The sequence below is a fragment of the Pteronotus mesoamericanus genome, unplaced genomic scaffold, assembly GCF_021234165.1.
Source record: "Pteronotus mesoamericanus isolate MK-2021 breed Mesoamerican mustached bat unplaced genomic scaffold, CSHL_Meso_final contig_73, whole genome shotgun sequence".
NCBI classification, from domain to species: Eukaryota; Metazoa; Chordata; class Mammalia; order Chiroptera; family Mormoopidae; genus Pteronotus; species Pteronotus mesoamericanus.
This window is the reverse complement of record NW_026555245.1, coordinates 9,867,936-9,890,404: the sequence shown is the minus strand read 5'-3', so window position 1 is coordinate 9,890,404 and position 22,469 is coordinate 9,867,936. Positions and strand designations below refer to the sequence as shown.

General features: G+C 33.9%; 1 protein-coding gene across 3 annotated transcripts in view; it reads left to right on the top strand.

Moving 5' to 3' along the window:
• Positions 1-22,469, top strand: part of VPS13A (vacuolar protein sorting 13 homolog A) — a 217,821-nt gene that overhangs the window by 42,372 nt on the left and 152,980 nt on the right. For all 3 annotated transcript variants that reach the window (XM_054583005.1, XM_054583003.1, XM_054583006.1), the window contains exons 15-20: positions 406-538; positions 1,353-1,447; positions 1,797-1,939; positions 18,677-18,866; positions 18,954-19,068; positions 20,519-20,655. In XM_054583005.1, the coding sequence (XP_054438980.1) occupies positions 406-538; positions 1,353-1,447; positions 1,797-1,939; positions 18,677-18,866; positions 18,954-19,068; positions 20,519-20,655 (813 nt within the window). The remainder of the gene's footprint in view (positions 1-405; positions 539-1,352; positions 1,448-1,796; positions 1,940-18,676; positions 18,867-18,953; positions 19,069-20,518; positions 20,656-22,469) is intronic.

Here is a 22,469-nt window from a genome sequence, read left to right as displayed (position 1 = left end):
TGTTACAATATTTCCTAAAAGGGGTTCAAATTTTGTGTGTGTGTGTTTTAAGAAAATTTGATTTAATGTTTTGCCACATCCATTGAAATCAGGTTCTATTGGAAAAACCTTCTTTCTAAATTATTGGACTTACCAAATACCCAGTTCATGTGGAGATGAAAAGCCAATTTTTTTGTTTTGTTTGTGTTTTTGGAGTTACCTTTGCTTAAAAGACAGTGGGGTTAACTGCTGGTAATTCTAAATTCTTATGTTTGGCTAATATTACAGTTATTTCATTCTATTTTCAGTTTGTATATTGTTTACATTTATTTAAAAGTAGACACGTTTTGAAATGTCAGGCTTCTGTTTCTTTAGATGGTTAAATAAAGGTAATTTGTCATTTATTTGAAAATTTATTTATTTTAGGTAAAGAAAGCAGGATACAAGATTTACAGAGAAGGAACAAAAGATTCAGAGGAAAATAAAGGATGGTTTAACTGGTTGTGGACTTGGTCAGAATCAAAAACTGAAGAACAGCAGCCAGATGTTAAACCTGGAAGTATGTTCATTTTACTTTATAGCAGTGTAGTTAATCATCAGGCATGGTAATGTAGCTAGTCATCAGGTGTGAAAATTGTTTTGCAGAAAATTCTCTCTCTAATTAAATAGACATTGTAAGTATAAATACACGATATATACTTTATCCTTTTGATCGGTAAAATTACCATTAAAACATTATAAGTGTAGACAAAGTAAAAATTAAATAAAATTATTTTATTTTACTAGTGTTAGCAAAAGAGCTTTATGCCCATGGGCATATAGCACAATAAAAGATAAAAATTCCAAAAGTGCATAAATCATTGCAAATTTTTATTGAAATCGGATCATTTCTTGGATTTTTGTTTCCTAACCAAATGCTTAAGATTATAGCTTTGGAGTCTTTAGAGGCTTATGTTTATATCGTGGATCTGTCACTTACAAGCATTGTGGCCCTGGTAAATTATTTAAGCTCTTTGAATCTCAATTTTAACACGTGTAAGATGGGGGGAAATTAGGATATTAATACTGCTTTGTGTGCTAAGTGTATCGCCTAGCACAGTGTCATTAAATGCCGAATACAGTTAGCCATTTTGTATGCTCCTGGTTAATACCAATATTTAGAAATTTATATTATTAAATTTATGTATTTAGAACTTTATATTTTTGGAAATAATCCTAAAATTACCAATGCCATTCTAACATTGTGACTATAATTTCTTGAAAGTATTATGAAAAGAGTAAATTTACATTTAATTATTAAAGACAACTAAATTATGGGTTAGTTTTATCTTGTTAACAGTTAAAAACACAAAACACTTATATATAATTTATAGGTCTGGAAGAAATCTTGACACCTGAAGAAAAAACTTTACTTTATGAAGCAATTGGCTATAGTGAAACTGCAGTTGATCCAACCTTGCCAAAATCAGTAAGAGGTTTTTTGCCTAATATCTCAGTTTAATGGTAGCGATACCTATTTTTATCCTTTAGGAAATATATGTTACTGCCTTGTTCTTTGATCTTTTTTGGGTTTGTAATTACTGTTTTTACTTTAATTTTTAAGATAAGGATAAATATTATCCTATACTTTGTAATATTATGTGGTGATTCTTTACGATATAAAGGATTGCTTTTAAAGTATTTTCTGGTTTTTGTAAAGAATAAATGATGTGAATAGGATATGAATAAGAGTGGTTATTGCTTTTATTATGTGTGTGTGTGTGTGTATATATACACACACTTATTTATTTAATTTTATTCCTCTGAATATGCTCTAGTTTGAAGCCATGAAGTTTTATGTACACTTGAAAAGTATGTCTATTGTTCTAAGAGAAGAACAACAAAAACCTGAGCTCTTAGATATTGTAGTAGAAGAATTTAGTGCTTGCATTGTACAAAGACCAGGAGCACAAGCAATTAAGTAAGTATTAATTTATTTTCTTTTATATATAAAAAAAATTCACTGTGAAGTCGAGAGTTAGATTATAATTTTACAGTATTTTCAAAGAGTAATATGGTTTAATGCATCCTTTTGTATTTTTACAAACAGTTTTTTTCAGTTATACATATTTTTTATAATTATTAAAATAATATTGTCAATAGGAAGCTGCATACTCAGGAAACATAGAAGGACACTAAAGAATAACATAAAAATCTTAGCAGTCACACTATACAAAAAGAATCAGCATTAACAATTTGGTTCTTAATCCTGCAATGTCTTTATTTTACCTTTGTTTTTAAAAATAGCTTTACTAAGATACAATTCACATATACAATTCATCCATTTAAAGTGTACAGGTCATTTGTTCGTGATACTGTATTGTATACCAAATTACATTGGTATATTTATCAGGTTGTGCAACAATTACCACTAGCTAATTCCAGAACATTTTTATACTCTAAAAAAGAAATCCTAATACCCATTATCTGTCACTCCTCATTCCCTATTCCCTTGTGTCTGGCAACAACTAATTTACTTTATTTTTGAGAATTTGTCTGTTTTGGGCATTTAATATGCACGGAATCATACAATATATGGCCCTTTCTATCTGGCTTCTTTCATTTGGCATGATATTTTCAAGGTTCATCCATGGTATAACCTGAATTAGTGCTTCATTCATTTTTATTGCCCAATAATACTGTGTTTCATGAATAAGCCACATTTTGTTTGTTTATTCATCAGATGATGAATAATAGGTTGTTTTTACTTATTGACTGTTATGCATAATACTGCTTTGAATAGTCACAGACAATATTTTATGTGAGCAGTAAGTTTTAAATTATCTTGGGTTTATACCTAGCAGTAAGTAGAATTGTTGTCTCATATGGTAACTCTGTTTAACCTTTTGTGAAATTGGCACTTTTCTATTTCCCATTTCTACCAGTAGTGAATTAGGTTTCCAATTTATCTATATCATTGGCAACACTCATCTGTCCTTTTGAATATAGCCATCCTAATGGGTATAAACTGGTATCTCACTGGTTTTGATGTGCATTTCCCTGATTGCTAATGAAGTTGAGCATCTTTTATATGGTTAGTGGCTGTAGGTTTTGGATAAATGTCTATTAATTTCTTTTGCCCATTTTTAAATTGTATTTTCTTTATTATTACTGAGTTGTAAGAGTTCTTTATATATTACTTATATAAGCCTTTTATCAGATCAAATATTTTCAATTAATTTCTCCCATTAGTTTCTTTTCATTTTTAATGGTATCCATTGAGGCACAAATGTTTTTAATTTCAATGAAGTCCATTATATATTTTTTTTATTTTTTATTTTAAAGACTCAGGTCTTTTCCTAACTCAAGGATATAAAGATATATCCCCACATACTATTAGAATTTTATACATTTACTCCTTATAGTTAGGTTTGTGATCCATTTGAGTTAACATTTGTGTATGGGGTGAGATGGGGGTCCAATTTCATTTTTTTGAAAAGTATACTTTATTGGTTATACTATTACAGTTATCCCATCTTTTCCCCTCCCCTTTGCTTCCCGCCGCCTGGTACCCCCATTCCTTCCAGCAGTCCCCTCATCTTTGTTCATGGCCATGGGTTCCTACCAATTATGCTGCTTCTTCCCTGTATCTTTTCCCCCATTCTTCCCCTTCCCCCTCCCTGCTGATAATCCTCCCTGTGATCTCCATTTCTGTGATTCTTTTCCTGTTCTAGTTGTTTGCTTAGTTTGTTTTTGTTTTTTAGGTTCAATTGTTGATAGTTGTGAGTTTGTTGTCATTTTACTGCTCATGTTTTGATCATCTTCTTTTTCTTAGATAAGTCCCTTTAACATTTCATATAATAAGGGCTTGGTGATGATGAACTCCTTTAACTTGACCTTATCTGGGAAGCACTTTATCTGCCCTTCCATTCTAATGATAACTTTGCTGGATAGAGTAATCTTGGATGTAGGTCCTTACCTTTCATGACTTTGAATATTTGTTTCCAGACCCTTCTTGCCTGCGAAGTTTCTATTGAGAAATCACTGATAGTCTCATGGGAACTTCTTTGTAGGTAACTCTTTTCTTTCCTCTTGCTGTTTTTAAGATTCTCTCTTTATCTTTAACCTTTGGTATTTTAATTATGATGTGTCTTGGTATGGCCTTCTTTGGGTCCTACTTTTTTTGGACTTTCTGAGCTTCCTGGACTTTTGTGTCTGTTTCCTGCACCAGACTGGCATTTTCTTTCATCATTTTTTCAAATAAGTTTTCAATTTCTTGCTCTTCCTCTTGTCCTTCTGACACCCCTATGATTCAGATGTTGGAGCGTTTAAAGTTGTTCCAGAGGTTCCTAATCCTTTTCTCATTTTTTTGAATTCTTGTTTCTTCTTTCTGTTCTGGTTGAATGTTTATTTCTTCCTTCCATTCCAAATCGTTGATTTGAGACCTGGCTTTCTTCCCTTAACTGTAGGTTCCCTGTTATTTTTATTTATTTCCCCTTGTGTAGACTTCACTTCTTCCTTTATTTTGCATCATACTCAATCATTTCTGTGAGCATCCTGATTACCAGTGTTTTGGACTCTGCATCAGATAGGTTGGCTATTTCCTCATCGCTTAGTTCTTTTTCTGGAGTTTTGATCTGTTCTTTCATTTGGGCCCTATTTTTTTGTCTCCTCAATTTGTTGGTGCACCTGTTACATTGCGTTTGCCAGGTCAGGGCAACCTGCTTTACCGTGTTGTGGGGCTGTATGTAGGGGAGGGATCAGAGAGGGAAAAATACTGCTTACTCTGCTCTTGCACTGCTTTCAGACTCTTCCCCCACTTCTGGCAAGTGACTGGCACCCATCCAGTTGCTGCCCTGGTGCTGATTCCCTGAGTGGGTGGGTTTGTGTACATTGTAGGACCTTGTGGGCCCCTCAGACGGACTCTCCTGAGATTGGCAGTTTCTCCCACTGCAACAACTGCCACAGATTTTTACAGCCAGAAGTTATGAGAAGGGGTCAGAAAGGGAACAGTGCCACTTGCTCTGCTCTCATCCACTTTCCTTTACTTCCTCCTCTTCTGGCAAGCAAATGGTGCCTTTCTAGGATTGCCCTGGTGCTGATTCCTGAGTGAGTGGGCTTGTGTATATTCTAGTACCCTGTGAGCCTCTCATACAGACTCTCCTGAGAAAGTGGCAGTTTCTTCTGCCACTGCAACCCTCACAGGTTTTTACAACTAGAGCTTAATGAGGCTTTACTTTTCTGGTGCTAGAATCCTGGGTTGTGCGTTCTATCCTGGGCTGGCATTGCTAGCTCCCCAGTTGTTTCTCCAGGTCTTTATCCTCACATGAATGTGGGACTGCCCAGTCTGCCAGCTGCCACCTCACTGCACATCCTTTCCCCAGCTGCCTGTCTCTGCACCTCCTACCAGTCTGGATCAGTGTTTCTTTTTTAACTCCTTGGTTTTTGGACTTCCATACAGTTTGATTTTTTGGAAGTTCTGGTTGTTTTTTGTTGTTAAATTGGTTGTAATCCTTCTTTTTGTTGTGCAAGGAGGCAAAGTGTATCTATCTACACCTCCATCTTGGCCAGAAGCCCCCCAGTTTCATTCTTTCACATGAGATTATTCAGTTGCCTCAGCACCACTTGTTGACAGAGCTCTTCATACTTTTCCTCTTGGATGATCTTATCACTCTTGTCAAAATGAATTTACCATAAATGTAAGGATTTATTTCTGGACTCTTAGTTCTGTTCTCATTGATGTATATCATTAACCTTGGGTTAGTACACGCTGTCTTGATTACTATACCTTTGTAATAAAATTTGAAGTCAGAAAGTGTGATCCCACTAGTTTCGTTTTTCTATTTCAAGATTGTTTTAGCTATCCTGAGTATCTTGAATTTCTATGTAAGTTTTAGGATAATCTTGTATGTAAGTTTTAGGATAATCTTGTCCATTTCTGGAAAAAAAAACACCCCAGCTTGGATTTGTTAAGGTTTGTGTTGAATCTGTAGATCATTTTGGGGAGTATGACATCTAAACAATATTAAGTCTTCCAACCCACAGACATTGGATATCTTATCATTTATCTAGGTCTTCATTAATTTCAGTAGTGTAAGTTTTCAGATACAAGTTTCATACCTCTTTCATTAATTTTTTTTTCATGTAAGTTATTGTTGTTTCCATAGGGGAGGAAAAAATTTTCCTAGATTCTCTTTGGGTCCTTGGCTCAGTCTGAAAATTAACTGAGAAAGACAGATTAACAAGAGAAAAAGTATACAGATTTATTTACTTTATGAGACATTTTACATTGACACACAAGCCTTCATAAGGAAATGAAAAGCCAAAGACTTATTAGACCTGACTTTTTTATGATAGGTTTTTAGAAGAGTATACAATTGTGAAGGAATATGATAAATCAAAGGGTTATGAGGTAAATATCATAAACTAGGGAAACATAGCAAGGCCTGTATGTTAGGATTCTTGTTAGTGTTCCTTTGTCTTTGGAGATAAGGATTATCCTTTCCTGTGGGTATTGTTAGGGCACCTCACACATGAGGGTTTTATGATCTGTTTGAGGGAAAGGGGTTGGGGTATGTCAGAGTAACCTTTCTACTTTGGCTGTTTCCTCAAACTCCTTCAACTTAAAATATTCAGTATGTCAAGGTACTGTATTTTAGGGTAGTATGTACTGAATTCAATTTCATCAGTGTATTATAAGTAAAATTGTTTTCTTAATTTTATTTTTAGATTATTTATTACAAGTATGTAAAAATACAGTTGATTTTTGTATATTGATCTTGTACCCTGCAACCTTGGTAAACTTGTTAATTAGTGCCAATAATTTTTAGTGAATTCTTTAGTGTTTTCTATATATATGATCATATCATCTGTAGATAGATAGTTCTACTTTTTTCTTTCCAGTGTGGATAACTTTTCTTTCATTTCTTGCCTAACTACCATGGCTTGAACATCTACTACTATGTTGAAAAGAAGTGGTCAGGATGGGCATCCTTGTCTTATTACTGATTTCAGGAAGAAAGGCTCAGTTTTTTAACCATTAAGTATGCTGCTAAGTGTGGGATGTCTTTTATCAGGTTGGAGAAGTTCTCTTGTATTCCTAGTTTGTTTAACTTGTTTTTGTCATGAAAGTTTATTAAATTTTCTCAAATGCATTTCTATATATGTGAGTTAAAATATCTGTGTATTCCTGGGATAACACTCACTTGATCATGTGTATAATCCTTTTTATATGTTGCTGGATTTGGTTTGCTATTTTTGTTGAGGATTTTTACATCTAAATTAATAGAAAATACTGTTTTGTAGTTGATTTTATGATGACTTTGTCAGGTTTTTTTTTGTTGTTGTTGTTGTTTTTTTCTAAGATAATACTGCCCTCATATAGTGAGTTAGGAAGTATTCCCTTCCTTTGGAAGAGTTTATGAAAAATTGGTATTGATTTATGTTTAAATGTTTAGTGATAGACTTCACCAATGAAATCATGAGGCCTGAGCCTTTCTCTGGGAAATTACTAATTCAGTGTGTACTTGTTACAGGTCTATTTAGATTTTTTATTTCTTTTTAAGTCAGTTTTGGTTGTTTACTTCTGGGAATTTGTCCATTTCATCTCAGTTATCTAATATTTGTCATGTAGTTGTTCATAGTATTACCATATAATCCCTTTTTCTTTCTATGAGGTTGGTAGTAATGTCCTCTTTCATTCCTAATTTTCCATTTTATTTCTTAGTCTAGTTAAAGTTTGTTGATTTTTTTAAAAAACCAGCTTGGGTTTTGTTGATTTTTTTTCCTGTATATTTTTTATAATCTATTTAATTTATCCTCTAATTTTTAGTATTTTCATCTTCATTCTGCTTGCCTTGGGTTTTGTTTCCTTTTAAAAGTATTTTAAAAGGGAAGGTTAGTAACTTTATGGGTTTTTTTTTTTTTCTGTAACGTAGTCAATTACTAATCCATTAATTTTTAAAAACATTTTTTTCTTTATTGAAGTGAAATTCACATTTTGTGTCTGATTTATATTTCCTTAATGACTAATGATGTTGAGCATCTTTTCATGTGGCTGTTGGCCATTTGTACAATATGTCTTCGTCGGGTCCATTTTTAATGGATATTCTTTTTGTCATTGAATTGTAAGAATATTTTATAGATTTTAGATATTAGACTGCCATAAAATAAATGATTTGCAAATATTTTCTTTCATTTAGCTTGTCTTTTTACTTTCTTGGTAATTTCCTTTGATACACCAAAGGTTTTAATTTTTATGTGTTTCATTTTACCTGTTTTTCTCTTCCCTTGCTCATGCTTTTGGTATCTCTAATAAGATTTGCCTAACTCAAGAATGTGGAAGTCTAATTTTGTATTTTCTTCTAAGACTGTTATAGTTTTATCTTTTACATTTAGGTTTATGATTCATATTTTGTTAAGTTTTGTGTATGGTGTGAAGAATGGGTAAAAATTGATTAATTTGTATTTGAATATCCAGATGTCCCAATACCACTTGTTTAAGGAATTATTCTACCCTCATCGAATGGCCTTGGTACCCTTGTTGAAAATCAGTTGGCTATAGTTATATGGCTTTTTTTCTGGACTCTTGCAACATTGCTGAATTAATAGCTCTAGTAAATTATTTTTAGATTCCGTGGGATTATCTATACATATAGAACCATGTCATCTGTGAGTAGAGATTTTTATTTTTTCTCCTAATTAGAGATCTATGATTTTTTTCCTCAACTAATTGCTTTGCATAGAACTTCCAGAACAATGTTGACTAGTAGTGGTAAAAGTGGGCATCCATGTCTTGTTTCTGATTTTAGAGGAAAGTTTTCAGTCTTTTACTGGTAAGTCTGATTTTAGCAGTAGGTTTTCCATAAGTGCCTTTTTGTAGGTTGAGGAAGTGCCCTTGTATTCCTTATTTTTTTGGTTCTTTTTCTTATGAAATGACTTCTGGTTTTGTTAAATGCTTTTTCTACTTCATTTGAGATGATCATGTGGTATTTTTAATCATTCTGTTACGAGATTGTCTTATTATTTTCCTTATATATAATCACTTGTAGATTTCTGGGATAAAGCCTACCTGGTCTTGATGTATAATTCTTTTAATAGGCTGTTGAACTTGGTTTGCTAGAAGCTTTTGAGGAATTTCGCATGGGTATTCATAAGGAATATGAGCCTCTAGTGTTATTTTTTCGTATAATGTCTTTGCCTGGCTTTGGTATCAGGGTAATACTAGCCTGAGAAAATGAGTTAGGAGGTGTTCCCTTTTCTTCAATTTTCTGGAAGAATTTCAGAAGGATTGGTATCAATGATTTAAATATTTTGTAGAATTCACCAATAAAGACATGTGCTCCTAGATGGTTCTGTGCTGGTAGGTTTTGGTTACTGACTGAATCTCTCTACTAGTTATAGATCTGTTCTGATTTCCTGTTTCCTCTTGAGGTAGTTAATATAATTTATGTTACTAGGAATTTGTCCATTTCATTTAGGTTACTTTTTTTTTGGCATACTATTTGTTTACACTTGTAATTCTTTTTATTTCTGTAAAGTCAGTAAGAAGGCCTCCATTTTCATTGCTGATTTTATTTTTTTGCATCTTCTCTCTTTATATCTAGCTGTAGGTTTTTAAAGTACAGTTTGTTCATGTTTTCAAAGTGGCAATTTTAGTTTCCTTTATTTTCTTGTTTTTCTTTTCTTTATTTCATTTATTCCCCACCCTCATGTTTATTATTTTATTCCTTCTGTGTGTTTGTGTTTAATTTTCTTTTTCTAGTTCTTTTCAGATGTGAAGTGAGGATATTTATTGATTCAATATCTTTCTTATTTAAAGTAGGCATTATACATATAAACTTCCTTATGAGCACTGCTTTGGATACATCCCATAGGTTTGGGCATGTTGTTTTTCATGTGCATTCATTTTAAAGTATTTATAAACTTCTCTTATGATTTATTTTTGGACCTATTCATTGCTTAAGAATGTTTTGTTTAATTCCCACGTATTTCAGGGAATTTTGAGGTTTTTCCTTCTGGAAATTTACCAGAAACTATGGATTTCACCTCTAAGATTTCTAGCTTAAATCCATTTTGATTGGAGAAGATACTTTGTACAATTTCACTCCTTGTAAATTTTTAAAGACATACCTTGGCCTAATATATAGTCTGACGTTTTGGAGAATGTTCCATATATTTGCATTTGAGAAGAACATGTATTCTGTTGTTGTTGAGTGGAGTGTTCCATATATGCCTGTTACATCTAACTGGTTATAGAGTTCAAGTTCCCTGTTATTTCACTGTTATTTGGTCTGGATTTCTGCCTTTACTAAGGGTGGGGTATTGAAGTCTCTTTAACTGTTGATGTAGAATTGTCTGTTTCTACCTTCAGTTTTGTCAATATGTGATTCATATATTTTTGGTATCTGCATACATGTTTATTTTTATATTTTTGATGAATTCACATTTTTTATCATTATAAAATCGCCTTTCTTTTGTAACTTTTTTACTTTAAGGCTGTTTTGTATGATATTAACGTAACCATACAGCTCTTTTTCGGGTACTCTTTGCATAGAATATCCTTTTTCATCCTTTCATGTTTAACCTATTTGTGTTTTTGAATGTGAAGTGAGTTTCTCTGTAGACAGTATATTTTATCATGATTTTTCACCTATTCTGATAAAGTTTGTTTTTAAATAGGCAAGTTTAATCTATTAACGTTTAAAGTAATTACTAGTAGGGAACGACTTCTGTCAATTTGCTATGTTTAATTTATGTTTTGTACCTTCCCCCTCAACTTTAATTCTGCCTTCTTTTGTGTTTGATTTCGTTTCAATTTTGTCCTGTTTTTTTCTGTATATATTTTAGTCACATTCTTAGTGGATACCATGGAGATTACAACTAACTTTCTAAATTTAAGACAATCTAGTTTAAATTAATACTAACTTAGCTTCAATAACCCGCAAAAACTCTTCTCCCCAATAGGTAAATTTGTCTTCTTTATGTTATTTATTTTCACTACATTGCATGCCTATTAACTGAATAGATTTATGATTGTTTTTATGCACTTATCTTTAAACCTTAGAGGAAATAGAGGAATTAGAAACCAAAAATAAAATAATGCTGTATTTTATATTCATCTATGTAGTTTTTTATTTCTTAATATAGCTTCTAGTTACTGTCTATAAGTTACTCTATCCCCTCCTGTTAGTCTGAAGGATTCCCTTTAGCATTTCTTATAGGGCAAATCTAGTGGCAAATTCAGTTTGCTTTGTTCATTTGTAAATGTTAATTTCTTTTCATTTTAGAAGGATGGTGTTGTCAGATATAGAATTCTTGGTTGACATTTTTTTCTTTTGACACTTTGAGTGTATCATCTCACTCTCTTTTGACCTCTGTGGTTTCTGATGATGAATCAGTTATTAATTTATTAAGTATCCTTTGTATGTGATAAGTTGATTCCCTAGTGCTGCTTTGTTTTGGCTTTTGGCAGTTTAATTATAATGTGTTCTGTCTGGGTCTTTTTGAATTAATCTTAGAGTTTGTTCATCTTCCTTGTTTAGGTTCATGGCTTATATCAAATTTGACAAGTTTGGGGCACTTATTTCTTCAAATATTATTTCTGTACCTTTCTTTTTACCGTCTTCTGAGATTCGCAGAATACTTTTGTTGGTCTTCTTAATGGTCTCCCACCTTCAGTACTGTTCATTGTCCTCCATTCCTTTTTTTTTCCTGCCCCACTCAATATTTTCACTTGTCCTGTATTTGAGTTCTGCCTTTTTCTTTTGGCTGCCCAGATCTGATGTTGACCCTCTCTAGTGATTTTTCATATCAACTTATAATTTTTACCTCCAAAATTTCTATTTGTTTTGTTTTTACACTTTATATACCTTTATTTATATTCTCTTTTTGTAGATTTTACCCTTATCTATATCCTCCGTTTGTTTATTTTTTCTCCTGGCTTTTCTTAGTTCTTTGTCCATGCCTTTTTTAAAAAGTTTGTTTATTTATTTATATATTAATCTTAGTTCTTTGAGTATGTTTAAGAGAATTAATTTAACATCTTTTCTAGTGTCAATGAATTTTGTCCAAAAACTGCAAGACATACAAAAACTTTATTGGGTGGTTTTTTAAGGACCTGAAATTCAGAAACACAGATTTAGGTAGGTACTCCAACTGTGTTCTGAGGGGGAAAGAAAAGGACAGAGTTTATAAAGATAGAAAAAGGAGGTTTCAAAAGGGGTTATGCAAGTTGCTTTGGAAGAACTGTGATTGGTGCTGGCAAGCTGACTTACATTGTTATAAATGATTAGTTACTTATGCCTGTTGCTTGGTGAAAAATATAGTTTTTAATGGAGAGTTCAGTGATGTAGAATCAGTTCCAGGATGTAGCTTTGTAGTTTAGCTCAGTTCAAAAATTCAGTTTCACATGGAAGTGTATATTAGCTCAGCTTCCTAGAGGCCGTTTGGCTTCATTTTAGACTGCTCTCTTGACAATATCAACTCAGTTTTTCTGTTTTTCTTTTATATTCCTAAACACCATATCTCGGCTTTCTCTTTATGTGTATGTGTATGCTTTGTAATTTTTTGTTTAAAACCTGGCATTTTGAATTATGTAGTGTAACTCTATAGAAATTAGATTCTCTTTTCCTCCCTTGGGTTGGTTTGTTGCTGTTGTTGAGGACAATAGTGGGTAGAATTGTTTCCTCCCAAAAGATATGTCAAGTTTTAACCTCCATTACCTGTGAATGTGATCTTATTTTGAGATGGTGTGTTTCCAAATATAAAAAGGTTAATATGACTTGTGTCCTTACACGCAGAGGGAAATTTGGACACAGACACAAAAGGAGTTAGGGAGACTGGAGAAGCCAATTTAAAGACAGACACAGAAAATAATGCCATGAAATGACAGGTAGAGGTTGGCATAATACATGTACAAGCCAACTCGTTAAGGATTGTCAGCAGCCACCAGAATCTTAGAGAAAAGCTTGGAACATGATGTCTCACAGAGCCTCCAGAAGGAATCAGTTTACTGACCCTTAATTTCAGAATTCTGACCTCCAGAACGGTGAGAGAACACATTCTTGTTTTAAAGTGCACAGTTTGTGATGTATTATAGACCTAGCAAACTAATAACAGTGAATTTCTCAAACTATTTTTGAAATGACTGTATTTTTGTCCTGTGAGGTCAATGAAGTCTCTATTCCATTCTTTTATTGATTAGCCGGTGAACTGACAGAGATTTCCTTAAATTCTTGGAGCCAAATCAAAGCAAAGAGAAATACTGTCTGTCCTTGCACTTCACTGTGAGCTGTGGCACTTCTTTAGCACTATGTCAGATTCCCTACATCTCTGCTTTAGCCTTCATGTCCTGATTACATGGGGCTCCCAGACTAGTATTACGAACAACAGAAATTTTTTTCTCACAGTTCTGAAGGCTAGAAGCAAGATCAGAGTGCCAGCATTGTTGGGTTCTGATGAGAGTCCTCTTCCACATTTCAGACCACTGACTTCTTGCTGTGACCCTACATGGTGGAAGGGGCAGGGATCTCTCTTGTCTCTTTTATAAGACCACCAACCCCAGCCATGAGAGACTCTGCCCTCGTGACCTGATTACCTCCTAAAGGCCCCAATATGATCACATTGGGATTATGGTTTCAACAAATGAAAGCAGAGGGACATAAACATTCAGACCATAATAGCTTGTTTAGCAGGCCAGGCCCAGAGTGTTGTCCACTGTCCCCACAGTCACTGCTGCGGTGAGGAAGAGGTTGATAGGCATTTAAACAAATATGGTAGAGTGTTTTCTTTCTGAAATTCAGCTGTCTTTTCCTTCATTTAGCACTTTCTTGCTTGCTGTAAGTTTTTGATTAAATCCCTGACTTGTAAAACAGTTGATTCTGGAAGTTTTTACTATCTTAATAGCTATTTCAGAGGAGAGAGTGATTCTTTGAGCACCTAACTCTAGCATTTTAAGTGACAGTATTCCATTAACATTTTTTAGGACTTTTTTTTTAGAGCAATTTTAGACTTACAACAAAACTGGGCAGGAGGTACAGACATTTCTCATGTAGCTCCAGCCCCTGCACATGCATAGTCTCCCCCATTGTCAGTATCGCTCACCAGGTTGTTACTTTTTTTTTTAAACCAAGGATGAACCTCATTCACATGTCATGATCACCTGAAGTCCATAGTTTACATTCCAGTTCACTCTTAATATTGTACATTTTATGGGTTTGGGCAAATACATGACATCTAACCAGTCTTGTGGTATCATACAGAGTATTTTCACTGCTCTAAAAATCTTCTGTTCTGCCTATACGTTCCCTCACCCCCAACCAATAATCTTTTTAACTGTGTCCATGGTTTTGCCATTTCCAGACTCTTATATAGTTGAAATCATACATTATGTAGCTTTCTCAGATTTGCTTCTTTAACTTTGTAACATGCATTTAAGTTTTCTCTCATATATTTTCATGTCCTGACAGCTCATTTTCTTTTAGCACTTACTAACATTCCATTGTCTAGATGTACTAGTTTATTTTTCCATTCACCCACTGAAGGACATCTTAGTTGCTGCCACGTTTTGGCAATTATAAAGAATGCTGCTTTTTCAGCATCTGTTGATATGATCATGTGGTTTATGTCTTTTTATATTGTTTATGTGATACATTACATTTTTTAATTTGCTTATATTGTACCATCATTGCATCCCTGGGATGAATCCCACTTGATCATGGCGTACGGTCTTTTTAATATACTGATGGATCTGGTTTGCCAATATTTTTTTGAGGATTTTAGCATCTGTGTTTTCAGCGACATTGGCGTGTAGTTTTCTTTCTTTGTTATGTCTTTATGTCATTTTGAAATTGGGATAATACTGGCCTCGTAAAAAGAATTTGGGAGTATTTCCCCTTCTTGGATTTTTTCTAATAGTTAGAGAAGAATCAAGGTTAGCTCTTCTCTAAATGTTTGGTTAAATTCTCCTATGAATCTGTCCAGCCCACAGCTTTTGTGTGCTGGGAGCTTTTTGATTACTGCTTCAGTTTCAGTAGCTGATATCAGTCTGCTCAGGAGTTCTGCTGCTTCTTGTCCCAGTTCTGGAGACTACTCAGGTGTTCTGCTTCTTCTTGACTCAGTTTCTACAAATTTGTCCATTTTACCCAGATTGTCCAATTTCTTGGCACGTATCTTTTCAAAGAACCAGCTCCTGGATTTATTGATCCTTTGGATCATTCTTTTAGTCTCTATGTCATTTAATTCTGCTTTGATCTTGGTTATTTCCTTCTTTCTACCCACTCTAGGCTTTGTTTGTTATTGTTCCTCTAGTTTTTGTAGATGTAGGGTTAGGTTGTTTATTTGAAACAACCTAACTTTTTTCAAATAAACATCTAACTTTTTTAGGTAGGCCTGTATTGCTGTGAATTTCCTTCTCAGAACTGCCTTCGCTGTGTCCCATAGATTTTGATAAAGTACAGCATACAGTTATGATGAAAACACTCAGCAAAGTGGGAATAGAGGGAGCATACCTCAACATAATAAAGGCCCTATATGAGAAACCTACAGCCAACATCATACTCAATGGGCAAAAACTAAAAGCTTTCCCACTAAGATCGGGAACACGACAAGGTTGTCTGCTTTCATCACTTCTATTCAACATAGTATTGGAAGTTATAGCCACAGTGGTCAGACAAGAAAAAGAAATAAAAGGCATCCAAATTGGAAAGGAGGGAGTAAAGTTGTCACTATTGGCAGATGACATAATAGTGTACGTAGAAAACCCTATAGACTCCACTAAAAAACTACTCAACCTAATAAATGAATTTGGCAAAACAGCAAGATACAAAGTCAGCATTCAGAAATCAAAGGAATTTTTGTACCTAACAATGAAATATCAGAAATAGAAATTAGGAAAAAATTCCACTTTTGCCCAGAAAACTACACAACACTGAAGAAAGAAATTAAGGAAGACACAAATAAATGGAAGCATATACCATGTTCATGGATTGGAAGAATTAACATCATTAAAGTGTCCATACTACCCAAAGCAATCTATAGATTCAATGCAATCCCTATTAATATACCAATGACTTATTTCACAGACATAGAACAAATATTTCAAAAATTTACATGGAACCATAAATGACCACAAATAGCCTCAGCAATTTTGAGAAAGAAGAGCAAAGTAGGAGGGATCACAGCACCTGATATGTAACTATATTACAAAGCCACTATAATCAAAACAGTCTGGTATTGGCATAAGACAAGACACATAGATCAGTGGAACAGAATAGTGAGCCCAGAAGTAAACCCATGTCAATACAATCAGTTAATTATTTGACAAAAAGGGGAGGAACATAAAATGGAGTAAAAACAACCTCTTCAATAAATGGTGTTGGGAGATCTGGACAAGTATATGCAAAAAATGAAACTTGACCACCAACTTACACCATACACAAAAATAAACTCAAGATGGACAAAATACTTAAATATAAGTTGCGATACCATAAAAGTCCTCGGTGAAAACATAGGCAGGAAAATCACAGGTAACCCGCACAGCAATATTTTCAGCAGTACATCCCCTCAGTCAAGGGACATAAAGGAAAGAATAAACAAATGGGATGACATCAAACTAAAAAGCTTCTGCACAGCTAAAGAAAACATCAACAAAATGGAAAGGAAGCCAACCATATGGGAAAAAATATTTGTCAATGATACATCAGACAAGGGTTTGATTTTCAAAATATGTAAAGAACTCACATGACTCCACACCAGGAAGACTAATAGTCCAATTAAAAAATGGGCAAAAGACCTGAGCAGACACTCCTCCAAGGAGAACATACAGAGCACTAATAGACACATGAAGAAATGGCCAACATCTCTAGCCATTAGAGAGATGCAGATTAAAACCACAATGAGATACCACTTCATACCAGTCAGGATGGTGATCATTAATAAATCAACAAACAGCAATTGCTGGTGCAGTTGTGGAGAGAAGGGAACCTTAGTACACTGTTGGTGGAAATGCAGACTGGAGCAGCCACTGTAGAAAACAGTGTGGGATTTCCTCAAAAAACTAAATATGGAACTGCCTTTTAAGCCAGTGATCTCACTGCTGAGACTATACCCTAAGAATCTTGAATCACCAATTCAAAAGAACATATGCACCCCAATGTTCATAGCAGCACAATTTACAATAGCCAAGTGCTGGAAGCAACCTAAGAGCCCTTCAGTAAATGAGTGGATCAAAAAACTGTCGTTCATTTATACAGTGGAATACTATGCAGGAGAAAGAACGAAGGAGCTCCTACCCTTTGCCACAGCATGGATGGAACTGGAGAGCATTATGCTAAGTGAAATAAGCCAGGCAGTGAAAGGCAAATACCACATGATCTCACCTATAAGTGGAATCTAATCAACAAAACAAACAAATGAGCAAAATAGAACCTAAGACTTGGAAATCAGGAACAAGCTGACAATGACCAGAAGGGAAATGGGAGGGGGCAAGCAAAGGAAGATGAATAGAGGACTCATGGGCATGGACAGTGTGGGGCAGATTGACTGTGGGAGTAGTAGGGGGACCGGGTAGGGGTGAGCAATGGGGAAAAAGGCAGGACAACTATAGCTGAAAAACAATTTTTAAAAAAGCTGCTATAAACATCCATGTACAGGTTCTTGTATAGACAAGTTTTCAGCCTCTTTGGATAAACACTAAGGAGTGTAATTACTTGATCATATGGTAAGATTATGTTTAGTTTTGTAAGAAACTGCCAAGCTGTCTTCCAAAGTAACTATACTATTTTGCATACTAGCGGCAATGTATTAGTTTTTGTTGTTTCACATCCTTGCTGTTATTTGGTGTTGGTCAGTATTCCAGATTTTGGCCATTCTAATAGGTGTGCAGTGTATCTCACTGTTTAATTTGTATTTCCCAGATAATATGTGATATAAATCATCTTTTTCTTTCTTTATGTTATTTTGGCTCTGATAATACCCCATCAGGTGAGGCTCTGGTTAACTAGTTTCTCTGAAGGCCAGGCTTTGTTAAGAAGAACAGAGCACTCTGGCATGTTTTTAAATGGTTTGTCCCCTCCCCTTGCTTGAAGCTTGAGGGAATTTTTCTGTGGGAACCTGGTCAAATTTCTGGAGATATCTCAAAGTACAGTGGAGGCTTTCCTATTACTGGTTCTGCCTAGAGTTTTTAACACTCTTGAGTTCTCCACATTGAGTTCCCAGCATTCATCAACTACAGTTCAGGTTTTCAGCTTCTGTGCTGGTGTCCACAGTAGTTTCTTTTCCTGAGTGTCTCTTCTAGTAAGCTGTGCCTTCCTGTATTTACCTGTCTGTCTTTCTAATTTTGAGGGGTGGTGGTTTGGTCTGTGTCCTGCTGCCGCCCTCTTTTATGTATGTAATAAGAGCTGTTGATTTTTCAGGGTGTTCAGCTTTTTATTGTTGTTAGTGCAGAATGGTGACTTCCAAATTCCTTTCATGAGGAACCAGGGACCCGTAACCCTCATAGCTTTTTTATGTAGAAATCAACATGTGAATAGGGTTCTCAGTGAATTAATCTTCTTCAAGTCATATCTAAAAGGTGAATAGTTTGTTTGATGTGAGCAGGCTGGAATAGCAGGAAATGCAAAATGAAGTTGTTTTCATTTTTATTATTTTCAGTTTGAAAATAACTATACTTTATAGTTAGATCAATTACTAATATTTGTCCTATTCTTTTTTCATGCAGATTTGAAACCAAAATAGATTCCTTTCATGTTACTGGCCTACCAGACAATTCAGCAAAACCCCGCCTCCTGTCTTCATTGGATAATGCTACGTCACTTTTCCGGATTACATTTGAGACAAATCCATTAGATGAAACTGTTGCTCAAAGGTGTATTATAGAAGCTGAACCTTTAGAAATGATCTATGATGCCGTAAGCATTTTTTAAATTTCTAAATTTTCATACATTTCAGTTTGGTTTGATTTTTGTGCCTAATTTTAATGATGCTTATTTTACCAGAGAACAGTGAATAGTATAGTGGAATTCTTCAGACCTCCAAAAGAGGTAAATCTAGCACAGCTCACTTCAGCGACTTTGACAAAACTGGAAGAATTTCGTGAGAAGACAGCAACAGGTAAAAATGCTAGTATTAATTTTGGTGAATGAAATACGGAATCCTATACTAACCATTCAGGCATTTAAAGCTGATTTTAGTAATGTCTTCTTTTTTTTTAACTTTATTATTATTTTTTTTAATTGTTCAGTTACAGTTGTCCTACCTTTTTCCCATTACTCTCTCCTGCCCCACCCGCCACAGTTAATCCCCACCCCATTGTCTGTGTCCATGAGTAATGTCTTCTTTAAATTCCTATCTAGACTAGATACAATTTAATTGAAACTAATTTTGTACATAATCATTTCTTACGTTAAGGTAAAACCTGTTAACCACATTCAAGGTAATTACAAAATTTTGTTAGGATTTTTCAAATTCTGTGTTATGCCTTTGAATTCTTTTAAAAAAATCATAGGGCTTCTTGAAATGGTCTTTTTTTAGCTTAATCCCTCCCCATTTACCATTTAGTTCTCTTGTTACCTTACCTAACCTCCTCCTATTCTGAACAAAATGTTCAGTTAACTGCACATGCTTTTGAATATAGTATGAGGTTAACACATTAAATAAACTCTATCACTTAAATTTTTCAATCTAGCTATTTGCAATTTTACATATTAGGTTGTTACTATCATAATTTTAGTTTCTCACAATTCATGTTAAAACATGTTCTTGAGTGGGTTTTGTTTCTGTTGTCTTTTTGAACTAAGGTACCTTTCTGTTTGCGTATCAGATGTATTAAACCTTATAGATTAACATTGTTTATTGATTCAAAATGATTCAGTGACCTCTTACAGAATTTCATTTTCGAGGAATAGTTCCCATCTCATAGGGTCATTATAATTTGATAATTGATAAAAATTTTAGATTTAAAAGCCAGTGCTGGATTTGGGGCTATAAAATAGATTAATTTGGTATACAAATCACATGAAAGTGAATGGATTAAATTTATTAGAATAAAACACCTGAAGTAAATGGAATACCTAAGGAATAGAGAACACTGGTTTGTTGCCTCTTCCAGTTTACATATGCTTTTATTGAAGATGATTTAATAATTCAGGCTTTTTCTTGTCCTAGTGATATCATAAGGATCTAGAATGATTGTTCAGTAAGGTAGATGTAGCTCTATTAAATAGTTCATGATTTGGAAAAAATTATATAGATTCTAATATAGAAGTTATGAATAAATGTTTCATAAAACTTAATTTTTTTAGATATATTATCTCTTGAGTTTTACCCAAATTGGTTTTCTGGGTTAAGAACATTTATTTGAGGAATCATTCTAATTTTGTACTCAGTTATTGTTAATTAGGAGTGTACACATTGAATAACAAATATGACTTTATTTTGAAAATAATTTTGCTCTAGGTCATTTTAAAATGAATTCTAATTTCACATTCATCCATTTAATAATTCTCTGTTTCTTGAGTAATTTGTGAAGAATATTCATTGAGACAATTTAAATTTTCTGCAGGTCTGCTGTATATTATTGAAACACAGAAAGTTCTTGATCTCAAAATTAATCTGAAAGCTTCATATGTTATTATCCCACAAGATGGAGTTTTTAGCCCTACATCAAATCTGCTTCTTTTGGACCTTGGTCATTTAAAGGTATATACTAGTAATATTTATCATGGAATATGGAATATAAAGTATTTCTTTGTCTAAAATGGATTTTTTTTTAGACAATTTGATTTAGCATATTGGTTTTTAGATTTATGGTACATACTAGGATTTGAGAAATCTTCTTGTCATGAATATAAGGTGAAGTTTCATTTAATTAGGTTGTTTTCCTACATTTCTAAAAGCAAAATGAGCAGTTGAACTCTACAGGTCAGAAGGGAACCTAAGAATTATATTTATAGGTAGAATTTGAGAGTAATGCCTAAGAAGTTTATTTCCTTTTCAATGGAAGTTTATTAGTGGATTAATTACAATATATAGAATGTGTGGGAGTTTTGGAAATAATCAAATATATCTTTGTCCTGAAATTTTTTGTGTATATAACTTTAGATATTGATATTTTAATATTTCTATTAAATAACCCTAAATTGAGAGATGGTCATATTGCATTTACCTAAGCCATTTCACTTTCTATCCACTTACGTATGTTATTCTTTCTTAGTTTTAAGTATAGAATAGTATTTTTGTGTTTCCACATCTGCACTGTTCATATGGTAACTGTTGACTACATATAGTTGATTAAGTTGATTAACATAAATTAAGAAATCCTGGCCAAGTAGCTTAGTTGGTTAGAATATTGTCTCAATACTCCAGGGTTGCGGCTTTGATCCTGTCAGGTCACACATAGAAGAAGCAACCAAGGGATGCATAAATAAGTGGAAGAACAAATCAGTATTTCTTTGTGTGTGTGTGTGTGTGTGTGTGTGTGTGTGTGTGTGTGTGTGTGTGTGTGTGTGTCTCTCAAAATCAGTAAAAAAAAATTTTAAATAAAGTAAAATACAAATTCAGTTCCCTAGTCACATTAGCCACATTCAACTGTTTAATAGTCACCAATGGCTAGTAGGTAATATATTAGACAGCACAAATGGAGGACAGTTTCATCATTGTAGAAAGTTCTGTTGGATAGCACTGCCCTATGTAGAGGAGTAGCTATAATAATTTAAAGATCCAAGAGGGATGGATAATATTAAAATCGCCTTTCTGGCTACCTAACAAATATATGCCTTTCTTTGATGTTAACATTCTCCTTTTATCTGTTTTATTCTTCCATTGGTAATTCTGTAGGCAACTGCTGGATTTACAGTTATAATATTTATACAACTAATTATTCATATTTTGATTTGATTATGAAATTGGTTCAGTGCAGTCTGGTATAGTGGAAGGACCATAATGTCAGGAGTAAGGGTCTCGATCTAGTTTTGTAATGTTATGCAATTTGCTTAACTTTTGCTTAAAATTCATTATCTTTCAAAGGGAGATAATCGGTTTTGACTGTATACCCATAAGCTATTTGAAATAGAAGGGAAATGTTAAAAATATATACATATACATATGATTAAGTAAGATCTTTATATACTGCTATGGAGAGATTTCCAGGATGTTTATGTGAAAAAAAGGAGTGTGCATAGCATATCAATAAAGAGGAGACACAAATATAATTTGCTTGGGGTCACATAAGTGACAGAGTTGGGACTAATTCAGTGCTCCTAATATTTAATCCTGGACTTTTACTTATTTTATTTTATTTAAAAAAATTTTTTTTTATTGGCCCTGGCTGGTGTGGCTCAGTGGATTGAGTGCTGGCCTGTGAACTGAAGGGTCACTGGTTAGACTCCCAGTCAGAACTCATGCCTGGGTTGTGGGCCAGGTGCCCAGTAGGGGGCACATTAGAGACAGCCACACACTGATGTTTCTCTCCCTCTCTTTCTTCCTCCCTTTCCCTCTCTCTAAAAATAAATAAA